This window comes from Platalea leucorodia (assembly GCF_965183815.1).
Source record: "Platalea leucorodia genome assembly, chromosome: 7".
NCBI lineage: Eukaryota > Metazoa > Chordata > Aves > Pelecaniformes > Threskiornithidae > Platalea > Platalea leucorodia.
Genome location: NC_138829.1, coordinates 19,130,348 through 19,150,257, shown reverse-complemented (window position 1 = coordinate 19,150,257; position 19,910 = coordinate 19,130,348). Strand labels below are relative to the sequence as shown.

The 19,910-nt window shown below is 38.5% G+C and overlaps 2 protein-coding genes across 2 annotated transcripts in view; one reads left to right on the top strand and one right to left on the bottom strand.

Moving 5' to 3' along the window:
* Positions 1 to 13,991, top strand: part of DGLUCY (D-glutamate cyclase) — a gene marked incomplete at its 5' end in the record, with an annotated part of 29,644 nt that extends 15,653 nt beyond the window's left edge. Inside the window, 4 exon segments of the mRNA XM_082317335.1 lie at positions 1,279 to 1,427; positions 6,331 to 6,450; positions 8,123 to 8,274; positions 13,738 to 13,991. Coding sequence (XP_082173461.1) covers positions 1,279 to 1,427; positions 6,331 to 6,450; positions 8,123 to 8,274; positions 13,738 to 13,881 — 565 coding nt within the window. The 3' untranslated portion in view covers positions 13,882 to 13,991.
* Positions 13,992 to 18,367: 4,376 nt separating this feature from the next.
* Positions 18,368 to 19,438, bottom strand: GPR68 (G protein-coupled receptor 68; the record flags this gene model as incomplete). The annotated part of the gene is made up of 1 exon (XM_082317749.1): positions 18,368 to 19,438. One exon carries the CDS (start codon positions 19,436 to 19,438, stop codon positions 18,368 to 18,370), a length of 1,071 nt encoding a protein of 356 aa, XP_082173875.1.
* Positions 19,439 to 19,910: the final 472 nt, after the last annotated feature.

Below are 19,910 nucleotides of genomic sequence, written 5' to 3'. Positions count from 1 at the left end.
ATCATCCTATTGTCTTTAGGCAGCCAGAGCCAAAATTATAGATGTGTACATGCACTTCTCAATATTGATTGGAACTGTTCACATATGGATTGTTGAGCGTACAATGTTGGGCAAAAATTCAGATTTATAGGAAGTGTGTGATTAGGATTAAGGCACTGGAGAATTTGCTAAGTAGCTGTACACACATTTCATTACTCAGCAGGCAACTTACATTTTCTTTAATAGGCATACGTTGCTCATTTTTATTGATCTTCCCTTGTAGAGCATTTTAATGTAGTTGCCTTCAGTTTGTTCTCTTCAATAAAAAGATCTTCCACCCTGGTATTTGCTTCATCAACTTATTCAATCCCTATTTCTTTCCACAGGTTAGCGTATGCTATAATTGTATGCTGTAATAGTATGCGTGATACTGTCTTCATTTTTTGTGTATTGTTTTAAAAATGTGTTTTATAGCTATGCATAATATAATTACAGCCAGTTTCTATTTCAATTGATCCCACAATCCCAAAAAGCTAAAGTAAGTGTTTCTTGAAAGTAGACAACTAACCTGCGTAAGGTCTCTGGAGTCACCATAGATATCCACCCACAAAAACATTAAGTAATTCAGCAGAATTAGTAACCTCTTGACAGTAAATTGGAGAAGCAGAAGCAAAATAACTTAATTCTAACATACAATGGCAGAACTGAGTACTAAAATTCTGCTTAAAACGTTGGACACCTGCAGTACATCTGTCTACTTTCATAACTAGCAAAATAACCATAGTCTTAAAGAAAAATCCGCCAAATCTAAAGACCCAAACCAAAAGACTCTCTAACTAGAAACAAATGTTCATTTGTTAAGCAATGTACTTTAAGCAGAGACTGTATTTACACTAACAAGGATTTAGATGATCATTAATTTGCCACTTTTTTGTTTTCTTTGAAAACAGAGACTAAGATCTTACAAGATATTATGTATTTTAACATGAAACAGAGCAAGGCCAGGTGGCTGACCCAGAGGATTGCTGGTTAGGAGGACTTCAGGAACTTCTCCATTTCTGGGTGGCAAATGTGATTTGAGGGAGTTGCACACAAGCTGTAAAGAAACTAGACTAACCTTTGAAAAGAAACTGTTAGGGAACTACATTCAGAAATAACAAAACAGTATCCAAGTTTTACCTTGAATCCCAAATAGTCGGAAAGCAGAACCAAGCACAACAGGAGGAGCAGCCAACAGAGGAGGTTGTTATGTGAGAATCACAGCTTTGACTCCTCTCTTTTTCACTCATCTCTACCCAGGTTTGATCACCTGATAGCAATAGAGCGTGCTGGGATGGCTGCTGATGGCAATTATTACAATGCCAGGAAAGTTAACATTAAACATCTAGTGGATCCCATAGATGAACTATTTTTAGCTGCGCAAACCATTCCAGGAATCGCAACAACAGGTATGTGTGAGTTTGTGTTATATTCTCAGGAACAGGAGAAGCACAAACCGGGAACTCTTACTGCAAGTGAAGGGGAGCGGGAGGCAGGTGCTGAATAACTGCTGCGGGCTACAGCTGTTTGTCGGGCTTGAACTTCGAGACCATTGCTGGAGGAAAATTAGAGGTTTCTATTGAAGGGTTCTCACAACCAAAAAAAATGGAGTTGATTTCAAAGTTATTTAAGGACAAAAAAGCAAGCCCAGGTATGTGTATTATCTATACATCAGTGTGCATATATACGCTTCTCTAAGTGTAGTTTTTGACCCTGACTTCATTCTGTATTTTATGTGTGAAAGGCAGCATAGAAAGCAAATGACTACTGAATGGAAACATTACATATTAAAATATTATAGGTATTTTTATGATTGTTACACCTGTGTTAAAACAGCAGTCTGGATAGAATCTTAGTTTATATTGCCTTTTAGCAGTACGTTCTCTTGAGCAGGGATTGCATATTTGCATCTATTATAATAGTGCCTTCTCTAACAAAATATACATATACAGCAATAATCTTTAAAGGATTACATTGCCCTTCCTGCCAAAACTACATTAGCGTTGGCTAATACGTCTAATGAGAGTGCTGTTGTCAACACGGTGCTCCTCTCTTTTGTCGATAATCCTTTTTTTCCTGAAAACTGACTTGTATGTGGTTTTGAAAGAATATGCCATAGATCAAGGATTGCCAGATATATATGAAGTGTTGTGCAAAGTCCTTGTAGAATCAAATGCTTTGTGCTACACTGTGTGGCCCAAAATGGAGTTAGGAGATTTATAATCTATATAAATATTAGAAAAAAAATTAGAAGTAAATGTCCCAAAATTAGAAATAAGTGTCCATGCCAGAGTGATTTCAGTCACATCAGAACATGTCTGCTGATCTGGCTTTTTTTCTTCTTGTACTGCTGTGGACTCCTAAGTATTACCAAAAGCACTGGAACTTTGACTTCTCGCTAGTGATGTTTTTCAAATGTTTGCACAGAATTTAGAGAGCTCCTGCAGAGATGATGCGTAGTCTGATTTCGCTGTATTGGAATCATTTAAAAGCTGTGTAGCAGAAGAGTTAGTTCACTGGTATTTTTTATATGATCTTAAAACTTGTAATACATTTCACTTAGATTTAATTGAAATTTTTGTCCTATTCCTAAGGAGTAACTTTCACCACTCAAAAAGAAGCACTCTAGATGGCACTCTGTTGGCAATCTAAGCAGAGAAGCCGAAGATTGACTGAATAAGGATAGAAAAAGCTCTCTTTCATAAAGATGTTTAGCAAAATGCCTCAGAGCTTTATCTGCTGCAGTTAATTTCAGTTATTTTGTCCCTGATTTTAGACTATTGGTACAAGGACTTGGTCTCCCCAGCTACTTGTGTAACATCACATCCTGATTCCTTTAATAAAAATACCCTAATCTCTTAAATATCTCCCAGAGCAGCTCAAAGTATATTGTTGATTTGGCGGAGTTTGGAGTGTTCTGCACAGTGGGAATTTGAATCTGTTCAGCAGAATTTAGTTTGTTTTAAACATTCTCTGAATATTCAAATATACTATGAAATGTCATTAATTAAAAATACCATGAGCTTGTGAATAAGAAAAGAAGCAGTTATCCAGCTTCACTTGGCCCCATTGCTGTGAATTTTCTCTAAAGAGAAGTCTGCATAGAAAATGATTTAACAAGTCACAGGCTTCAAAAAAACAAGGAAGGTATCTGCTCTGATCTCCTATGGAATTTGAGTACCTGCGTGTTCTACGCTGGAGAACTAATTGAGTATCTATAGAAAAACAATATGTCATTTTTTCTTACATCATTGTCTGTTACCTAGTTAACATTTCTTATTTTGCTTATCACACTAACTTTTTGTGTCTGTTTTTTAATTTGATTACAATTTCTTGGGATGGCTGTTGGCTTTTTCAATGTATTTCTGCAAAGCCTGGCTTAACAAGGCAAGAATCTGGGCTGTGGCCTTTGCATCTTGTCTCTCGTTACTGATGATAATGGATTGCTACTGATGATGATAAATTTTTCTGGTGGGGCTATCTTTGACTTTCTTCATAGTCAGCAGGAATTTGGAGGTGTACGTCTAGTTCCAAAATAAAATGCAAATATTGTACAGCACCCATTAGGGCGGAGTACTCAGGTAACTTCATAGACTAGAAAAGGATACTAGAAAGGTCAAGTTTTCAGCCTTACAGAAGTCTTTATATAGTGTGCTCAGTGGCAAGAAGTACTGTGTTAGTAGGTGGAGAGGGGAAATATTAGAACATTTGTTACATGCTGATTCCTTGCTGTCAAGTTTTGCATTTAGAACAAGATCTGTGCTTAAAAAAACCCCCTGATCTAGGAGTCTGTCCACAGACAAATCATGAACAATGCCTACAGTTGTTTGGGTACCGGTATCATAAAAAGTCACGGAGTAAGCAGCAACCTTCAGGAATATACAAAATAAGAAGACATGAAAGACTGAGGTTGGAAGGACTCATTTTCCACAAAAGATCAAAATAAAAGATTAAGAGATGTTACCGAAACCACATGCTATTTTTTTCAGCTATCATACGATTGACATAGCTATATGCTATTTATAGGGAGCTAATGAAAAGACTTCCTAGGTACTGCATGAAAAAATGCAGTCACACTTGTTTCCCCTTCATACAAATGATTTTTAGCACAGAAGACTGACGTTTCCTGCATTTTTCATGAATGTAGTTTCAGAAAACAATGTAGTCAGTGAAAACTTGCATGGGAGATCCAACAGAACTATTTTTCCTCTGCCTGGAAAGCACTCAGGCCTGTAGGAGAAGAGGATTCATCCTCTCTATTTTCAGACATCTCTGTTTGAGATGTCCGCCTTGGGGCGAGATGAACTGAATGTTTGAAGGGTCTGTTTCTCTCCGCTGACTTTAAAAGAAGTCTAGCTGAGTAGCTCACGTGTAGATGGCTGCATTTTGTCAAGCGAATCTCGCTCTGGAAATCGACAGTAAAATGCAGTCCTCTGCTGACGTGGAGAGGAAGAAGAAAACAGATGGTACAGGAAAATTTTCGGTGCGGTGTTTTTTCCTCCCAGTGCAATGCTAATGGGATCCATCCCCAGCAGCAGATCGACTAACTGCGTAACCATCCTGGTGGCAGGACTTCCGCAGAGGCAAGCAAAAGCAAAGCAAGGCTGATGATACAAAAAACCCCCGAGCGACGGATTAGTATCTTTCAGTTAAAGAAACTGTTGATGAGCTTCAAAGGACAAGAATTCAGTTTAGCCTTTTTAAAGAATATTAAGAGCAAAATTTTGGATTTTGAATATAAGAAAAATTAAAACATTGTGTGGATTCTTACAAAACAGTAGTAACTACCAGATTTATATGTCATGATAGAGGCACCATGATTATGTCATTACCTATTTGAAAAGCACTACCAACAAACAGATTTTAGAAAGCACTGTTAAATCCCAACACCAAAATAAATGTGAACAGATTATTAAAGCAGCTAAGAAAAAAGATTAGCTGTTTCATGGCAAATCCTTTTATGTAATTTATGTGTCACCCAGTTACACTCCCCTTGACTATTGAGGCTTAAAGATTTAAATAAAAAATTGCTGCTGAGAAATAACTTCCAATTTCACTTAAAGAAGAAATTTGCTACAGACTTATGTGAGATATTTATGCAGTTACTAAAAGTGTTAAATTTATCAATTTTCAGGGCTTGAAGTGTAAATTATAAATACTATAATTTCCCTGCTGTAACACATGCTATGCATTAGAGCACAGTCACATTTCAAATTCAAATATGATACATTGCACTGAGGACTTGGAGCGCTTCACTGCTCTGTTTCACAGACATTAAGTAGGATTTTTCGATAAAATCTTCAAAAGTGAGAAGATGCCATTTAGGTTAATTTCCATTTATATAGAGGGATTTTTTGGTGTGTTTTTCAATGCATTGGTAAGAGATTGAAGGGACTATCCAGCTTTCTTGTAAGCTGCTAGTTTACGTGTTATCCTCATCTCCAGATGGCTGAATGACATCTAACAATTTTATATCCCAGACATAGGGTTGCCTAGAATTTTCCTGAAAGGACATAGCTCCTATTGATATTACCGAAATCAGAGACAAATACATAGTGTTTCTACTTGACCAACAAAAATCAAGGCCCCACACCTTGAATTTATGAACACTTAAAAAAAAAAAAAAAGGAGACTAGCTATATTTTTCATAAATTACTAGAAAAAATGAAAAGAGGAATAGTACACAGGGTTGGGCTCTTTGTACACTGTGGCACAATGATAGTGATCTGTATCAAACAGGTTGCCATTGCAATAAGCCCTACTTCTGCCAAAGTCCTTCCGTATATTTTTGCTTATCTTTCTGCAATAATTGCTGCTTTTAATCTCTTTTTTTAATTAAAGCTTTTAACAAACTGAAGTTTTCTATGCTTCCTTTATTTTAGAATCGTAGACTAATTTCTCAGGTTTATTTTGGATTTGTTTTTTTATCTTCTTTCTCTATTTGTGCTAATGTACTTATGATAATGCATTATATAGAACACTCATTTAAGGCCTTCCATGAGCAAAGTTGACTATCTTAATTCTGTCTGCAGTTCATGAGCACTTGATAATTTTGATTTCTTTTGCCTGCACCGGTACAGCATATATTGCATCTATACACTTACAGGTTAGCATGTGATAGGTGATGCTTTCAGCTATTTCATTCACAGTCTCTTCTGTTTTTAGACACTTTTGGTGAAAAAGGATAAATCGTCTCGTATGGAGCTATGAACTGTCACAGAGACTCTGGGGAAGACACTGGATGCTTTCTGAATGGATTGTTAGTTATGTGCTGGGTTCATACTCACTTGGTCTTCTTCTCTTTTAATAAAGGTGTTGGAGACGGAGGAAATGAATTAGGAATGGGCAAAGTGAAAGATGCTGTAAAGAAGCACATAAAAAATGGAGATGTTATAGCTTGTGATGTTGAAGCTGATTTTACTGTTGTAGCTGGTAAGGGTTTTTTTGGGGGGTGGGAGAGTTGTTGGTGTTTGAGAATAGAATTGACAAGAAAACGTCCATCTTTCCAGCTAATTTGTATTGGCCCCTTCTTTGTATGACCATGTCATCATTAGCAAACAAACCTGTCTCTGTATTATGGCCATTTTCTGAATAGTTAAGCAACTATGGTTCCAGCAGGAATGACTGAAAATTGAGGATGCTCCATGAAGAAAGTGCATTTAATTGGAAATAATTGGGCAAATCCTGAATATTCTTGAAAAATCACCCCTTAAATAAAATAACAAGGAAGACTGCAGAAGCGATCTGTGTGGGAATTAAAATGTCTATGCACATATGAATTTTCAGTATAATCGTTGAGCTTCTGTGGGTGTGACCGTGTCGGGGTCAGCAGTCATATTGCTCTTACGTGAAGAGGCGACGGAGTCCTTTCAGCAGCCACTCCAGGACAGATGTGCCTTCTTCATGTACGACAAAAGTTGAATGCTGTAGTTAAAATTCTCTTCTACCCTAATTTCTTAACCAGGATGAAATAAAATTCGCAGTGAAAGAGATGTGTTCAGCAAGGACCAGTTTATGAACTGAATGGTCCATATTGTACTTAGGCTCAGGTTTCTAGGTTTCTAACCTAGGTATCTAACATTTTTGATACTAAACCAGCAATTTTGGGGGAGAAATGAGAGTGTGGCGATAATTACATCTACTTTTTATGGCTGTATGTATATAGTATCTGCAGTGGCTTTTTTGGTAATTCTGATGATTTTTACTTTGAAAGCAACTGTCACACCCAGCCCCTGCAAAGGGAGGCGAGGCGGAGGTTTGGACATGTTTAAGTGTGGAAAACTACATGCACTAAAACAACTTCCACACTTCTTGAAAATTTTTCTATTTTGCATCTCTGGAAAAGGTATCAGGTAGCAGAGCTAGCTTCTGACAGCAAGTTTCAAATCTAAGGATCTCCAATACAGTCTTGACAAAGAAGCTGCCAAACAAGACTGTGTGGACTGATTTGATAACAGCATACAGAAAATTTATGGATATTAACTACGTTAGAATATCTTTTTGTATATGATACTTACACCAAGGACACATCATCAAGACACAGACAATTAGTTTCGCTATGGCTTCATATCTTATAAAATACCTGAACTCTTTAATCAGTCATCATTTGTGACCGAAAAGGGATTCTCTGCAATGGTACAGCATTCTGTTATAAAATGTAACGCTGGTGAAAATTTGCCTGGTTTAGGATACTTTATCAAAACCATGTACCTCTGTGTGGTAAAAAGCAAAAGACACGGGGCTGGAACGCAGCTCCTCACAGTTCGTGGGCTTCACACTAAGCCAGGTGGAATTGTGTTACGGACCATGCCCGTGTGAGTTTTTCCTTTGTTGGAAAGACAGACCACAAACTAAGCTAGATGGAAACTTGCAGAAATTCAATCTGAAATACTACTGAAAAACATTCTAATATGTTAAGCAATTGTGTATTTCTGAAATAAACATTCCAAGTTCATGTCAATATTTAATTCATATCCACTTTCCACTTCACCATCGCTACGCGAGGCTCAGTTGTATGTGTCCAATGACATGCAGGTTAGGTATCTTTGCAATAACTATTGTTGGGTTTTTTACAATTTGGTTTCACGGTGACGTTCTTTTGCAGGGGTCTCTAACTGGGGAGGCTATGCCATTGCTTGCGCTCTGTATATTCTCAGCACTTGTGAAATACACGACCGCTATCTGAGGAAAGCTGTTGGGTTTCCACAGTTATCAAAGAAGATGGTCTGGCTATCGGCACTTCCATCAGTTACCAAGGTAATTTCTGTAGGGCCAAGGAGTTGTGACTTGCTTGTGACATGTGGATGGAATCAGCTACCAGCCGCTAAATCCTGCCTACTCCAGGTCAACAGCTGACTTTCACATGGTCTTTTGGTGACTTTTGGGAATCCCTGGTGAACGAGCAGCCACACTGTACTTAGAATATTCCACAAAAGATTCAGGACAGATTGAACGTAAAGAGCCCCGAAAATGAACGCATTCATGTGCTGCGACTTCAAGCACAAGACAGGCGACACTTCTATGGGCAGTGCAAGAAATCCATGTATTGCGCTACAATGATTAAAATTCCCTGTTCACTTCCTTAGCATCGTTCATGATTTTCTAAATCTCTGCTGTATCTTCCGTTAGATGTCTCTCTTCCAAAATCAAAAGTCACAGTTCTATGCAGAAGCCACTCCATACTTCTGATCTTCCCACCTTACTTCTGATCTTCCCACCTTTTCTAGTTATGTTAGAGCCTTTCTATTATTAGTATTGACTGTTTCTAAATTTAAGTTGGAGAAAGACTTGCCGATGAGTAATTTTAAATGTTTTGACTAATGCAGCTCTGAACAGTGTGATATTCTGGGAATGCAAAGGTTTCAGACAGAGAAAAAGTAAAATAACTGAGAGGGGTGAGAAATTACTGTGATCTGTGCTCATCCTGCTAAGCACGTGGCTCTATTTTTGACTTGGCAGTGTTTAAAAAAAAAAAATATATATATATACACCCAATGATCAAGTAAGGTTTGTTCCACCATATTTGTAATAACTTAGGAACTTGAAACTTTGGTTTTATTGGCAGAGTACCTCTATAGAGGCTTGGAGAAAAACAGTAAGTTTGTGACCTCCAAGAATGCTAAGGAAAATGTAATCCGTCTACCATTGATGTTGCCCACAACAGTGGAGTATTTCTGCTGAAATGACAGTACGTTCCCTGTGAAATTCCAACAAAGCACCTCTTAAGTATTTTAGAGTAGGTCTTGCTTTTTTTTTTAATTCTTGCTATTTTGATTTTTCATCTAAAGGTCATAAAACTGAAACTGATCCCAACGTTTAGCATAGCCATATAGCCACTTATCCTTTGACTCAACAAAGCATATGGCACCTTTCAGTGCAATCTTTTCCAAAAATAGATTAATTACTTTTCACTTTTCCATGGTTTTTTCCAGTTACATCTACTGGTTTTGCCCTTTAAATTAACATATCCTAAAAACTACTATGATCAAAATTCCTGGTAATGAGATACTGTAACTAAATGTGATACTGCGTACAGGAAATCCTTCTTGTTTTTGTTTTACTAAGCTATGCAGCTGGGAATATTCATAGTGGTCCAATAATGGGCTATTGAAAGTGCTCTACTAAAATCTATTGAGAGAAAATTAATGGAAACAGTTTTGCGGAGGAGACAAAATTACAAAATGTCTGACAAGAGAATATGCTATCTTTAATTATAAATCACACAACAGTAAACAGTGCAGAAGATTGAACACATTAGTGTTCACATACTCCATTAGCATAAAAAAAAAATTCAGACCATTTACGTGTATATGGCTACTTTCTGCCCAGTCCAGCTTCCTTTAATGCTACAATAATTACCCTAGTAAGATAAAGAGCACCACCACACATCCCCACCTTGGTGTTTGTATTTGTCTGTTTGTAACTGGAAAAAGGCCATTTGAAGGAGTGCCTAAGCACCAAACAGCTCTCTTATCATGTGTTTTATTTGTCTTCCAAAAACGGCATTCCTTCCATGAAAACTATAGATCATAATTACTAAGTGAAGACTTCCCCTGAAACACAAAGGTTATTCCTCTGCAGCCTGGTGTTCAGGCAGTGTCAGGATTGCACTGCAACAGACCACAGACCTGTGGAGCCCTCCATTCCCGCTGAACAGAACGCCAAGAGCGCTCTAAGTGCGTGGATTAGTCTTTACATATATTTTAATACGAGATACTGCAAAGCGCTTGTTCCTTGTTGAGAACTTGATGAGCAAGAACCAATTTGATCTAAACAATCTTTACTTACCTTTCAGTTGTGGAGTTGAATCATAATTATGTTGGTTACTACAATATTGGTTTGATTTTTCAGATGCTTGTGGTGCTTTTTACCACAGTGACTGTAGGGAAAATATATTAATTCATCCATCACCAAACGTGGCTAATGCTGAACATGTAATGTATCAGGCAGTTGTTCTTTTACTGAACTCTTTGTTAATGGTAAGAAATGAACTGTATAGTATTTGTTTTGAAATTATGACCCATAAGAATACGAATTACTTTATAAATGAGTAATATGTAAAGATGTGACATTTGGTTTAGTATTCTTTATCAGCTTCGTCATTCATAAAAGAGGGGTTTTTTTCCTGAAAAAAGTGCAAATTAACAAGTTCTTTTTGTATTAATTTGATTATTTTTCTGGTTACCTCACTCCCAACATAATTATTTAGTAAAGGGAGAACTGTGAGCAAATTGGAGCACTTTACAGCTAGGGAAGCGTACTGTACTTTGTGTGTGTTCCTTACAAATGGAAACAGTAGCATTTGATGATAGAATACGGTTTATCAGGGATAGTTATATAGTATTAAACACACAAACCTTTTTTCCCCATGTAAGCAGATCAGAGAGCTCTAACATGTAAATACGTAGGAGAAACAATCGAAATTAGAGATGACATTTTGCGTATCCGATTCAGGGGTCTCTTCTGTGACACCAGAGATCTGCTTTGCCACTTTGCATATAGATACTCAGTGCTAAGAAAAACCTCTCTCATGCAGAAAGATCAGGTGCTTATATTTGCATTCATATATATGATCATTCATATGCTATAAGCTGATGTATATTTACAATTTTATAAATTACAAAGTAGCACTTTCTATGCTACCAATCTATCCAGATAATTTCCTTAAATAGCTGTATCAGTGCTGTTTTGTTACATGATGTCAAAACTGACACCATGTAACTGTGCATATTTTTTCTTTAATAGAAAGCCGGTGCCTCATTTAACTTTGTTGCAGCTAAGAACTAGGATGCAGTACCAGGAAACAAGACAAGTCTTTATAAAGTGCCTATAATTTATAAATTCTCTGCTAATTGACCGTGCAAGGTATGCTTTAATTCTTTCAGAAATGTTTATATTTTGGCCATACACTGTGTTATGTAAAATACAACCATATTGTGTCTAAATTCAGATCTAAAGCTATTGTAGTCTTTATGGTTTAGAAGTCTTCCTAGAAAAAAAAAATCTAACATTTAATAAGAGAACATTAGACTATTTAGACATTTTGACTTTATTTCCTGGACACAAATTAATGATGAAAAAATTATAAAGGATTTTGCCAGAGGTTATTGTATGGGAATATCAAACAAGAATTTAAACCTATAGAACTGTTTGTCAAGGACACTGGTAGGGCTGTCTCAGTGATTTCTGTCAAAGCAGGGTCTCACACAAATCAAAACAGAACAGTAGACCAAAGACCAGAAAAGGCATTCCTAGCAAAGAAAGGGAAGAAAAGATAGGTATGTGACTATTTCAAGGTCTTACGTAAATTACCACGGGACTGGGGCAGAGGGAAGCTAAGACGTGACTAGGCTTTTTATTTTTCTTAGATTTTTGTGAACAGAATTAGGGAAATAAATTCTCTTTATAGCAAATTCTAAGACAGTAGAAAGAGTTTTACTGTGTACATTTCATGTCAAATGAAAAGCAAAGCAGTTTATGCTAGACATTCGCCCATTTGAAACCAGGTCTTCTAATTTCACTGTTCATAGAACTATTGTTTTTTCAGAGATGATTTTATCCTATCTTTTTACCTTGCAATGCTAACTGGCCCATAGCTCACAACCGAGGATTTTGTTCCCTCTGTGTACTTTAACAGCTCAGCTTGGAACATTCTTTGTTATTTGCTTACATTACTGTTAAGCAAGAAAATAACTGTTATAAACATGAAATTGAGTTGCAGTTCTAAACAAAGTATACGCTATCTTGTGTACACTAATCTGGACACGCTGGATCGTTGGGCCGGGACCAACTGTATGAGGTTCAACAAGGCTCAGTGCCGGGTCCTGCACTTGGGTCACAACAACCCCATGCAACGCTACAGGCTGGGGAGGAGTGGCTGGAGAGCTGCCTGGTGGAAAAGGACCTAGGGGTGCTGGTCGACAGCTGGCTGAATATGAGCCGGCAGTGTGCCCAGGTGGCCAAGAGGGCCAATGGCATCCTGGCTTGTATCAGGAATAGTGTGGCCAGCAGGACCAGGGAGGTGATAGTGCCCCTGTACGCGGCCCGGGTGAGGCCGCACCTCGAGTACTGTGTTCAGTTTTGGGCCCCTCACTAGAAGAAGGACATCGAGGTGCTGGAGCGTGTCCAGAGAAGGGCAACGACGCTGGTGAAAGGTCTAGAGCACAAGTCTGATGAGGAGCGGCTGAGGGAACTGGGGTTGTTTAGCCTGGAGAAGAGGAGGCTGAGGGGAGACCTCATTGCTCCCTACAACTGCCTGAAAGGAGGCTGTAGTGAGGTGGGGGTCGCTCTCTTCTCCCAAGTAACAAGCGATAGGACGAGAGGAAACGGCCTCAAGCTGCACCAGGGCAGGTTTAGGTTGGATATTAGGAAAAAGTACTTCACTGAAGGGGTAGTCAGGCACTGGAACAGGCTGCTCAGGGAAGTGGTTGAGTCCCCATCCCTGGAGGTATCTAAAAGACGTGTGGATGTGGTGCTTCGGGACATGGTTTAGTGGTGGACTTGGCAGTGCTAGGCTAACGGTTGGACTTGATGGTCTTAAAGGTCTTTTCCAACCTTAACAATTCTATGATTCTATTTCAGAGAATCCCAAGGAAGCACAATTTCAGGGTTTTCTTTTTTCCCCATCCCTTTCCTAAGCAACCAGAATTCTCACAAAATCAATAGAAAAAAGAGGACAGAGAGCAAAAGGCACGCAGAGATCACAGAAGATGCAGGAAAGGAAAGTGATAGTGCAGCCATTCAGGTACTCTCTGTAACCTTTTTTCCTGATGGATCCTCTTTCCCTTCTGTTCTTTTTCTTTAAAAATGCATCTGCAGCCAGCTGCTACGCTAAGGAGATGACAGGTAGTTTTTTGAGATACTTTGGGTGGAGGTTCCTCTCTTTCTCATTTGTGCAATATGGGAACTTGAAACCAGGCAAAAAAAGGATTCATGTTTCTGAATCAACACTAATGTGCTGTTTGAGGGAGTGTGGAGAGCAAGAATATCATTCAGTAATTAAATAGCAGTCAAGAATATAAGCCTTTTGACACTCCCTAAGTTCCAGGTGCTACACATATTCTTTGGCACAAAGAAAAAAGGGTGTTAGCAAATCGCTGTCAAAATAAATATGGAGGATGTGGTCAGTCTCTGCTAGAATTAAAATAAAGATCTTCATGAATGCTCTTGTCTGACTCCAGATTTTAATTATATTCTATTTCTTTGGGTTTTTTTTTTAAGGAAGAAAAACTTTTGAAAGCACTTGTGCGGCATGGGGTCCGCAGTGGAAAAACTGCCAGTCTAGAAATGGAAGTGGACGGGCTGCCCTTCTACAACACTCATTCGCTTATGATCGAAAAACTGCTGCAAGAAGCGCAGCAGTGACTGCCCCTGATGATTTCTGTATCAAGAGTTGCTCCCATGCTGTTTTGTTATTCCCTAGGCTCTCACAAGGTATAAAAGATCACAAAAAGATGACTTTTCATCTCTGCTGCCTTGGCCATGCACAATCTTTCATTTCTTTTACCCTTACAACATCTCTGTGAAGCGAGAAGGGGATATCATCGTGATGATTTCGTCTACCTCTCTCGTCTGTCATTTTACAATGGATAACGTATATTAAATGATATGATATACTAAGAGGTGATCTGGCTTTTACAAAGAAAGCTTGTCATTAAATGAAATATTACTGCCTTGCTGTTCCTGTTTTACTAACCTCATAGCTGCAGCAGGAAGTGACTCTTGTAGCAACTTGGATTTAAAAATACCTTGTGGTGGGGAAAACAGCTGCAGTGGAGAGGGGAGAAATTCAAAACAAAACAAGCCAGTAAGGGTTAGAGTAGTGAAAGTTGTTAAATACAGCTCCTTTGCACACCTCCTGTAGCCTCTCTAACACTGCCTTCTTATGGTGGTGGATAGTTTGTGGAAGTGTGAGGAGATAGGGGGAGAGGTTTAACTGAGCTGATGAAAATAAGGGCAGCGTTGCAGACCTTCCCTGTAAAGGGTGGGCTATACCATTCGCCTCCTTCGTATTAGTTGTTTGCCATTTATATGTTTTGTCCCTTTCTGGGTAATACAGAAAGGTTGTCGACATTTCAGGGTATCCTGTTGTTCAGAATAAATGAATTAAATATGTAAATAGTGATTAAAAATTAATGCTTAGAAATTAAAGCATGATTAGAAATTAAAAAACATTTGCATTCAGTATGAAATACAATTATGTAAATGAAGATTTAGATGAATTCCAGTTATAGAAATTCAGCTCCTGATGAGACTAAGTGAAGCAAAATTAAATTATATCTCAAAGGCCTACTAATGCCAAGCCAGTACATGACAAATTGTTGTGAATTGCGCCTGACTTTTGTCATTTAAAGCTGTGATTTTACTTTAACTCCAGAAGAGCGTCAGGGCTGAAGTTCTGCTGGTTGTCAGCCCTCGCAACAGAGGGGACAGGGTATATTTGACACTGCACCTCTCAGGCACTGATGCTTTAGCTGTCATAAAATGATTATAAAGCTACAAAAGGCGGGCACCAAACCATCGTGCTTTAACAGGATGAGAATGGCAGTTGTGTTTAGCCACTGCTTTTTCCAAAGGACAGTGGACTTCCAGCAGCCAGCAACACCTTGTATCTACTTTTCTTTCTGGCAGGTGAGTTTTATTTTCCTTCTCTTATGTAAGAAAGACAAACACATAACTTTTTGCGAATGAGAAAAATCAGCTTGTACCACAAACACCAGCATACTTTGAACATTAATCTTCTGAAGTCCTTGAGGACACACATCCTTTAAAGACTTAAAACAGTTGAACACATGTGAGAGAAAGAAATCTTAACACCAGACTTGCTGCTAGACATTCAGATTCACCAAACCTCCCAACGTTTATTTTATGGATCAGTCATTTTTTTAGATTCATTTTATTTAAAGCCTTCTTGAAGGACGTTGCAGTGAAACTATCTTTGAAGTTTCACAATTGGAAAATAGATCCTTTAGAAGTCTCCAAACTCTCCAAACTATAACTATTAAGTAAAATATTTCATAGGAATGCTTGAGCTTTTTACCAAAGCCTGTAACCCTGCAGGATGGCATATGCTCACATTTCACAAAATGAAATTGGCATCGTTTAAAAATGTCTGTTTGGGAAAAGAGGCCACTGATTTCCTTCTCTGTGTGCTATGTGCTCGGTAGCTTACTGACATACTACACCAACAGGCACAATGTATGCTATTCTTTCCAAACACTAACTTTTGTCAAAAAAACCCTTCATTTAGTAAGCTTTTACTCTTTTTTCCCTAAAATACAAATTTTAACAGTCAGATTTCCTTAAGAAATATAAAACGTAATTATTTGTCTTTTTCTCTAATTTTTTTTTTAAGTCCCTTCTCGTGTGCAGTCCCAAGCACTGTATTTAATCCAATAGCAATGTGTAGCATTTCTCTAGCAACCATAGCAGGACCCTTGATTGGCTATGTTCTGGCTGAGATGGAAAGAAAAGCTCAGACTGAGAGTTACCTTCCTCCCCTATTGGTTACAGTTCTGCAGCCTAAGCCTAACAGTTACAATATAGAAAGAATTGATAAAATATTGACTTCAGAAAGAAAGGAAAAAAAAAAAAAAATCCTTCCCTTCTCTTGTGGGTTAGCAGGTTAAATGTTGAGAACTGTAGCAGAATGCTGAACTCTGTGACACAAGTTTCCATCTGATTTTAAACTGCAGCAGCTGACCAAAAGCTGACCACATCAAATTACCAACTCAAATAAGCCTTAATCTCTCAGATGACAATTCGATGTAATATGGCACGCTCTGCGTTCCAGCTGGCTAATTTAAACAACATGGGTAACTGTAAAGGAGTAAAGCATAAACAGAACAACAAATATTTCATCCTAGAACAAACCACGTGTGCGTCTTACAGCCTGCCAGGTCACGGGAGTCCGAGTAGTTGGCTCGGTGCTTAACAACATACAAGCACGGCGTTGTGGCAGTCAGCAGTCCCTGCCTGACGACCCCCTTGGTAGAAACAGAGGAGATTAAAGATTAGGAGAAAGTGAAGCTAAACAGCACTAATAGTCAGAAGAAAAAAATGCATGTATGAGGTAATTAATCCAGCTTGGTGAGTGGTCTAAGTATAAAGAAATGTAAAATAATTAAACAAACCAAATGTTAACCTAAGCAAACTTAATCCCCTCCTGGGAGTGGGGACATGAATCCTTCCTGCAAGAGGAGGGAGGAGAGGACCTGTAGTCTCACAAATAGAAACTGTGGGCCAAAGCCATAAGACAGTTATTTCAAACACAGAGTGAACAAAGATAGGAAGAAAATAATAAAAACATTCTTTATTAAACACGTCCCCTAATTATTTCTACTATTGCACTCTCAAGGTGGTTTCCAGACAACTGTTATCATATATTGCCTTTTAGAAACTGATGACAAGCAAGGCTGTGTTACAATGACATACTTCAGACACCAGGAGTAGACCATCTGTCTAGGGAATCTTTTGACATTTACAAAAAAAAAAAAAGAAACAAAACTGATTATAACTGCTGGAAGTTATCAGCTCCAGGTTGCAGAGAGAGAGGTGTTTCAAGAAAGGTTTGAAACCAGAGAAGTGAAAGGCCAAGGCAATATTCATGGTGTAACAGTTACAGATACAAGAAGGTATGATGAGCAGATCACAAAGTAGAATCATACAGGATTCATTAGTATAATAAAGAAAAAAAAAATAGAGAGGAGGTGGTGGTAGAAACAATGCTATAGAGCACAACTCCCACATCTTTACCTGCCATTATCTCCATTTGTTCCTGTATTTCATTTCTCTCTAAGTCAGGAAATGTAGATCATGCATACATCATATTTCTGATATAGTATTTACTGAACAATGACCAAACCCTAAGCTGTAGTATCTGTGGGAGACAACAGAGTTTAAATAGAATCCATTTAACAGTTTCCCTGACAAATGCATTGTTATTTAATTGCCTGCGTTGTCTATGCTGGACAAGACGCACAAATTGCGAAGGACGCAATCCAAACCTTAGCAAGGTTTAGTAGAATTTACATGTAATTAAATTTGTCTTTGAACACAGTGACTCAGAGAAGCGCATGGGTTCCAAGCAGCTCACATACATACTACCAAGCTCCTGTTCTTTTCCAAGTCAACAGACCAAATTATTTATCCCCATCAGAGCCAAGAGATTGATCTCATACCTCTGGAAGTCAATGGGAGCCTTATGATGAGGTTCAACAGTCTGAGATTTGACAGTCAATCAACAGACTGAAGGTCTCAGCGGATGCCGAGTTCCTTGTGCACATTCTCCCAGAACATCTCACGTTATTGGACTGGTTGTTTTAGGAGGTTGGTTCTGGCGCGGTCTCTGCAGGCCTCGAAACTGGCTGAAGGAGAAGTTATTTCAGAGAGTTACAGAAATGTTGCAGAAATGCAATTTTTTTTTTTCTTTTTAAAAGTACATATGGGGACATCTAATTTGTTCTGTCTCCAACCTTTTCAACAGATGATGACAGCTTGTAGCAATTATTTTCTCTAGATGCTACAGGGGCAAACAGAAAGCAGTTAAAGACAAATCCAACAGAACCACACGCCATGAGTACTAGCTTATTCTAGTCAACGCAGTCAACAAGACAACAGGTTTTGAGCAGTACCACAATGACAACAGACACGTAATTGTAACTGAACTGACTTAGCGTGCACTTTCCTCACTATTGCCAAGGTCCAAGCACCTCCAGAAACAACTTCACCCTACTGCACTGCTAATAAGTCTTTGGGAGGTAACACAGTTGTAATACATGGATAAACCAGATGAATACACAAACACGGCCATAGCTGCAGATTTTAGATTAATGTCCTTTTTTGATGAATGCTACAGGCTGCCCATGTCAGTTGTGGAGGAGTCCTTCATTCCATCATGTGATTTTTGTAATAACTCTGGCTGTTGCTTATGCTGTGGCCTGTTGGGAGTTTCTGGAGCATTCAGCAGATAGGATTCGTTCGTCTCAGTCTTCAGACACCCTAAAAAGGTTAAACAAGAGTCTCGCATCTTGGCAAAGTTCTGGTAAGTGCTTTCACTGGAAAAACAGTACAATACTGGATCAGCAACACAGTTAAAAGTAGTCAACAGGAGAGAAACATGGTAAATATTAAATATTTTCGCAGCAAATGAGCAGTTGTTCTCCAACAAGCTGCGAATCACAAGTAGGATGTGGTATGGTCCAAAGCAAACTAAAAAAATTAAAACAGTGCTTGAAACCAGTCGTTCAATTTGGATTTTCTTCTTCTTTTGAGTGCCGTGACTCTTGTGGACAACTCGTAAAATCCCACAGTAAGAGAAGGCCAGCAGAAAGAAGGGGAAAAGAAAGCCAGCAGAGAAGCGGTAGTAATTGACATTATGCTCCCATTCTTTGATGGGGTAATGCTCGAAGCATACCATGTGGCTCTCAGCATCCATACTGATCTCCCCGTGCGTAAAGACAAAGCAGCATGTCAGTATTTCTTTGGTCCAGATAACAACGCTCACAATCGCAGCAGCCTTCATTGTCCGAAACCGTTGAAACCGAAAAGGGTACACTACTGCGAGATAGCGGTCAATGGAGATGCAGCAGAGGAAGCCCACACTGATATAGATATTCTCATACAAGAGGATGCCACAAATTTTGCACAGCAGCTCATTGTAGGTCCAATTGTCATGCTGTAAAACATACTGAAGCCAAAAAGGCAAAGAAAATATGTAGAGCAGGTCTGCTACAGTCAAATTGCAGAGGTAGATACCCAGTTCGTTTTTAGCCTTGATCTGTAAGTACCCATAGTACAGTGACAGGCAGTTAGCTGGCAAGCCTAGTATAAATACAAATATGTATACCACAGGGGATAACGTCTGGTGGATATCATGATTAATAGTGCAGTTCTCACTTGCATTCGCTGTGAATGTCATCATCTTCTATGTCTCCCCGTATATCACTCATCAGGGTCCCAAATGAATGGATGTAAAATTTAATTTCATCCAGTTTCATGTATTGCTTATTTCTTCCACAAAACCTTTAGGCTGAAGTGATGACTTGCTGCAGGATGTTAATAACCTGAAGGTAAAACACATGAAAATCTTCAGAAGGGATATGATTGTCAAATAGATAGTACAGTTTTCAGTAAGCTGCCTTTTCCTAGCCCTAAATTTTCTTATAGTTTTTGATAGATGATAAAGCCTGTCTGGGAAATCACGATTCATATAAGTAAGTCCTAGTACAGAAAATTTTATGTCCAAGAATTCCAAAACAATTTACAAACATTTGTCTCTTCAGCTTTATGAATATCTAAAAAGCAAAGAAATATCATCTCTGTTTTACAGATAAGGCACAAAAGCAGTAATCTGATTTGTCCAAGATGGAAAAAATATCTCTGGCAAACCAGCA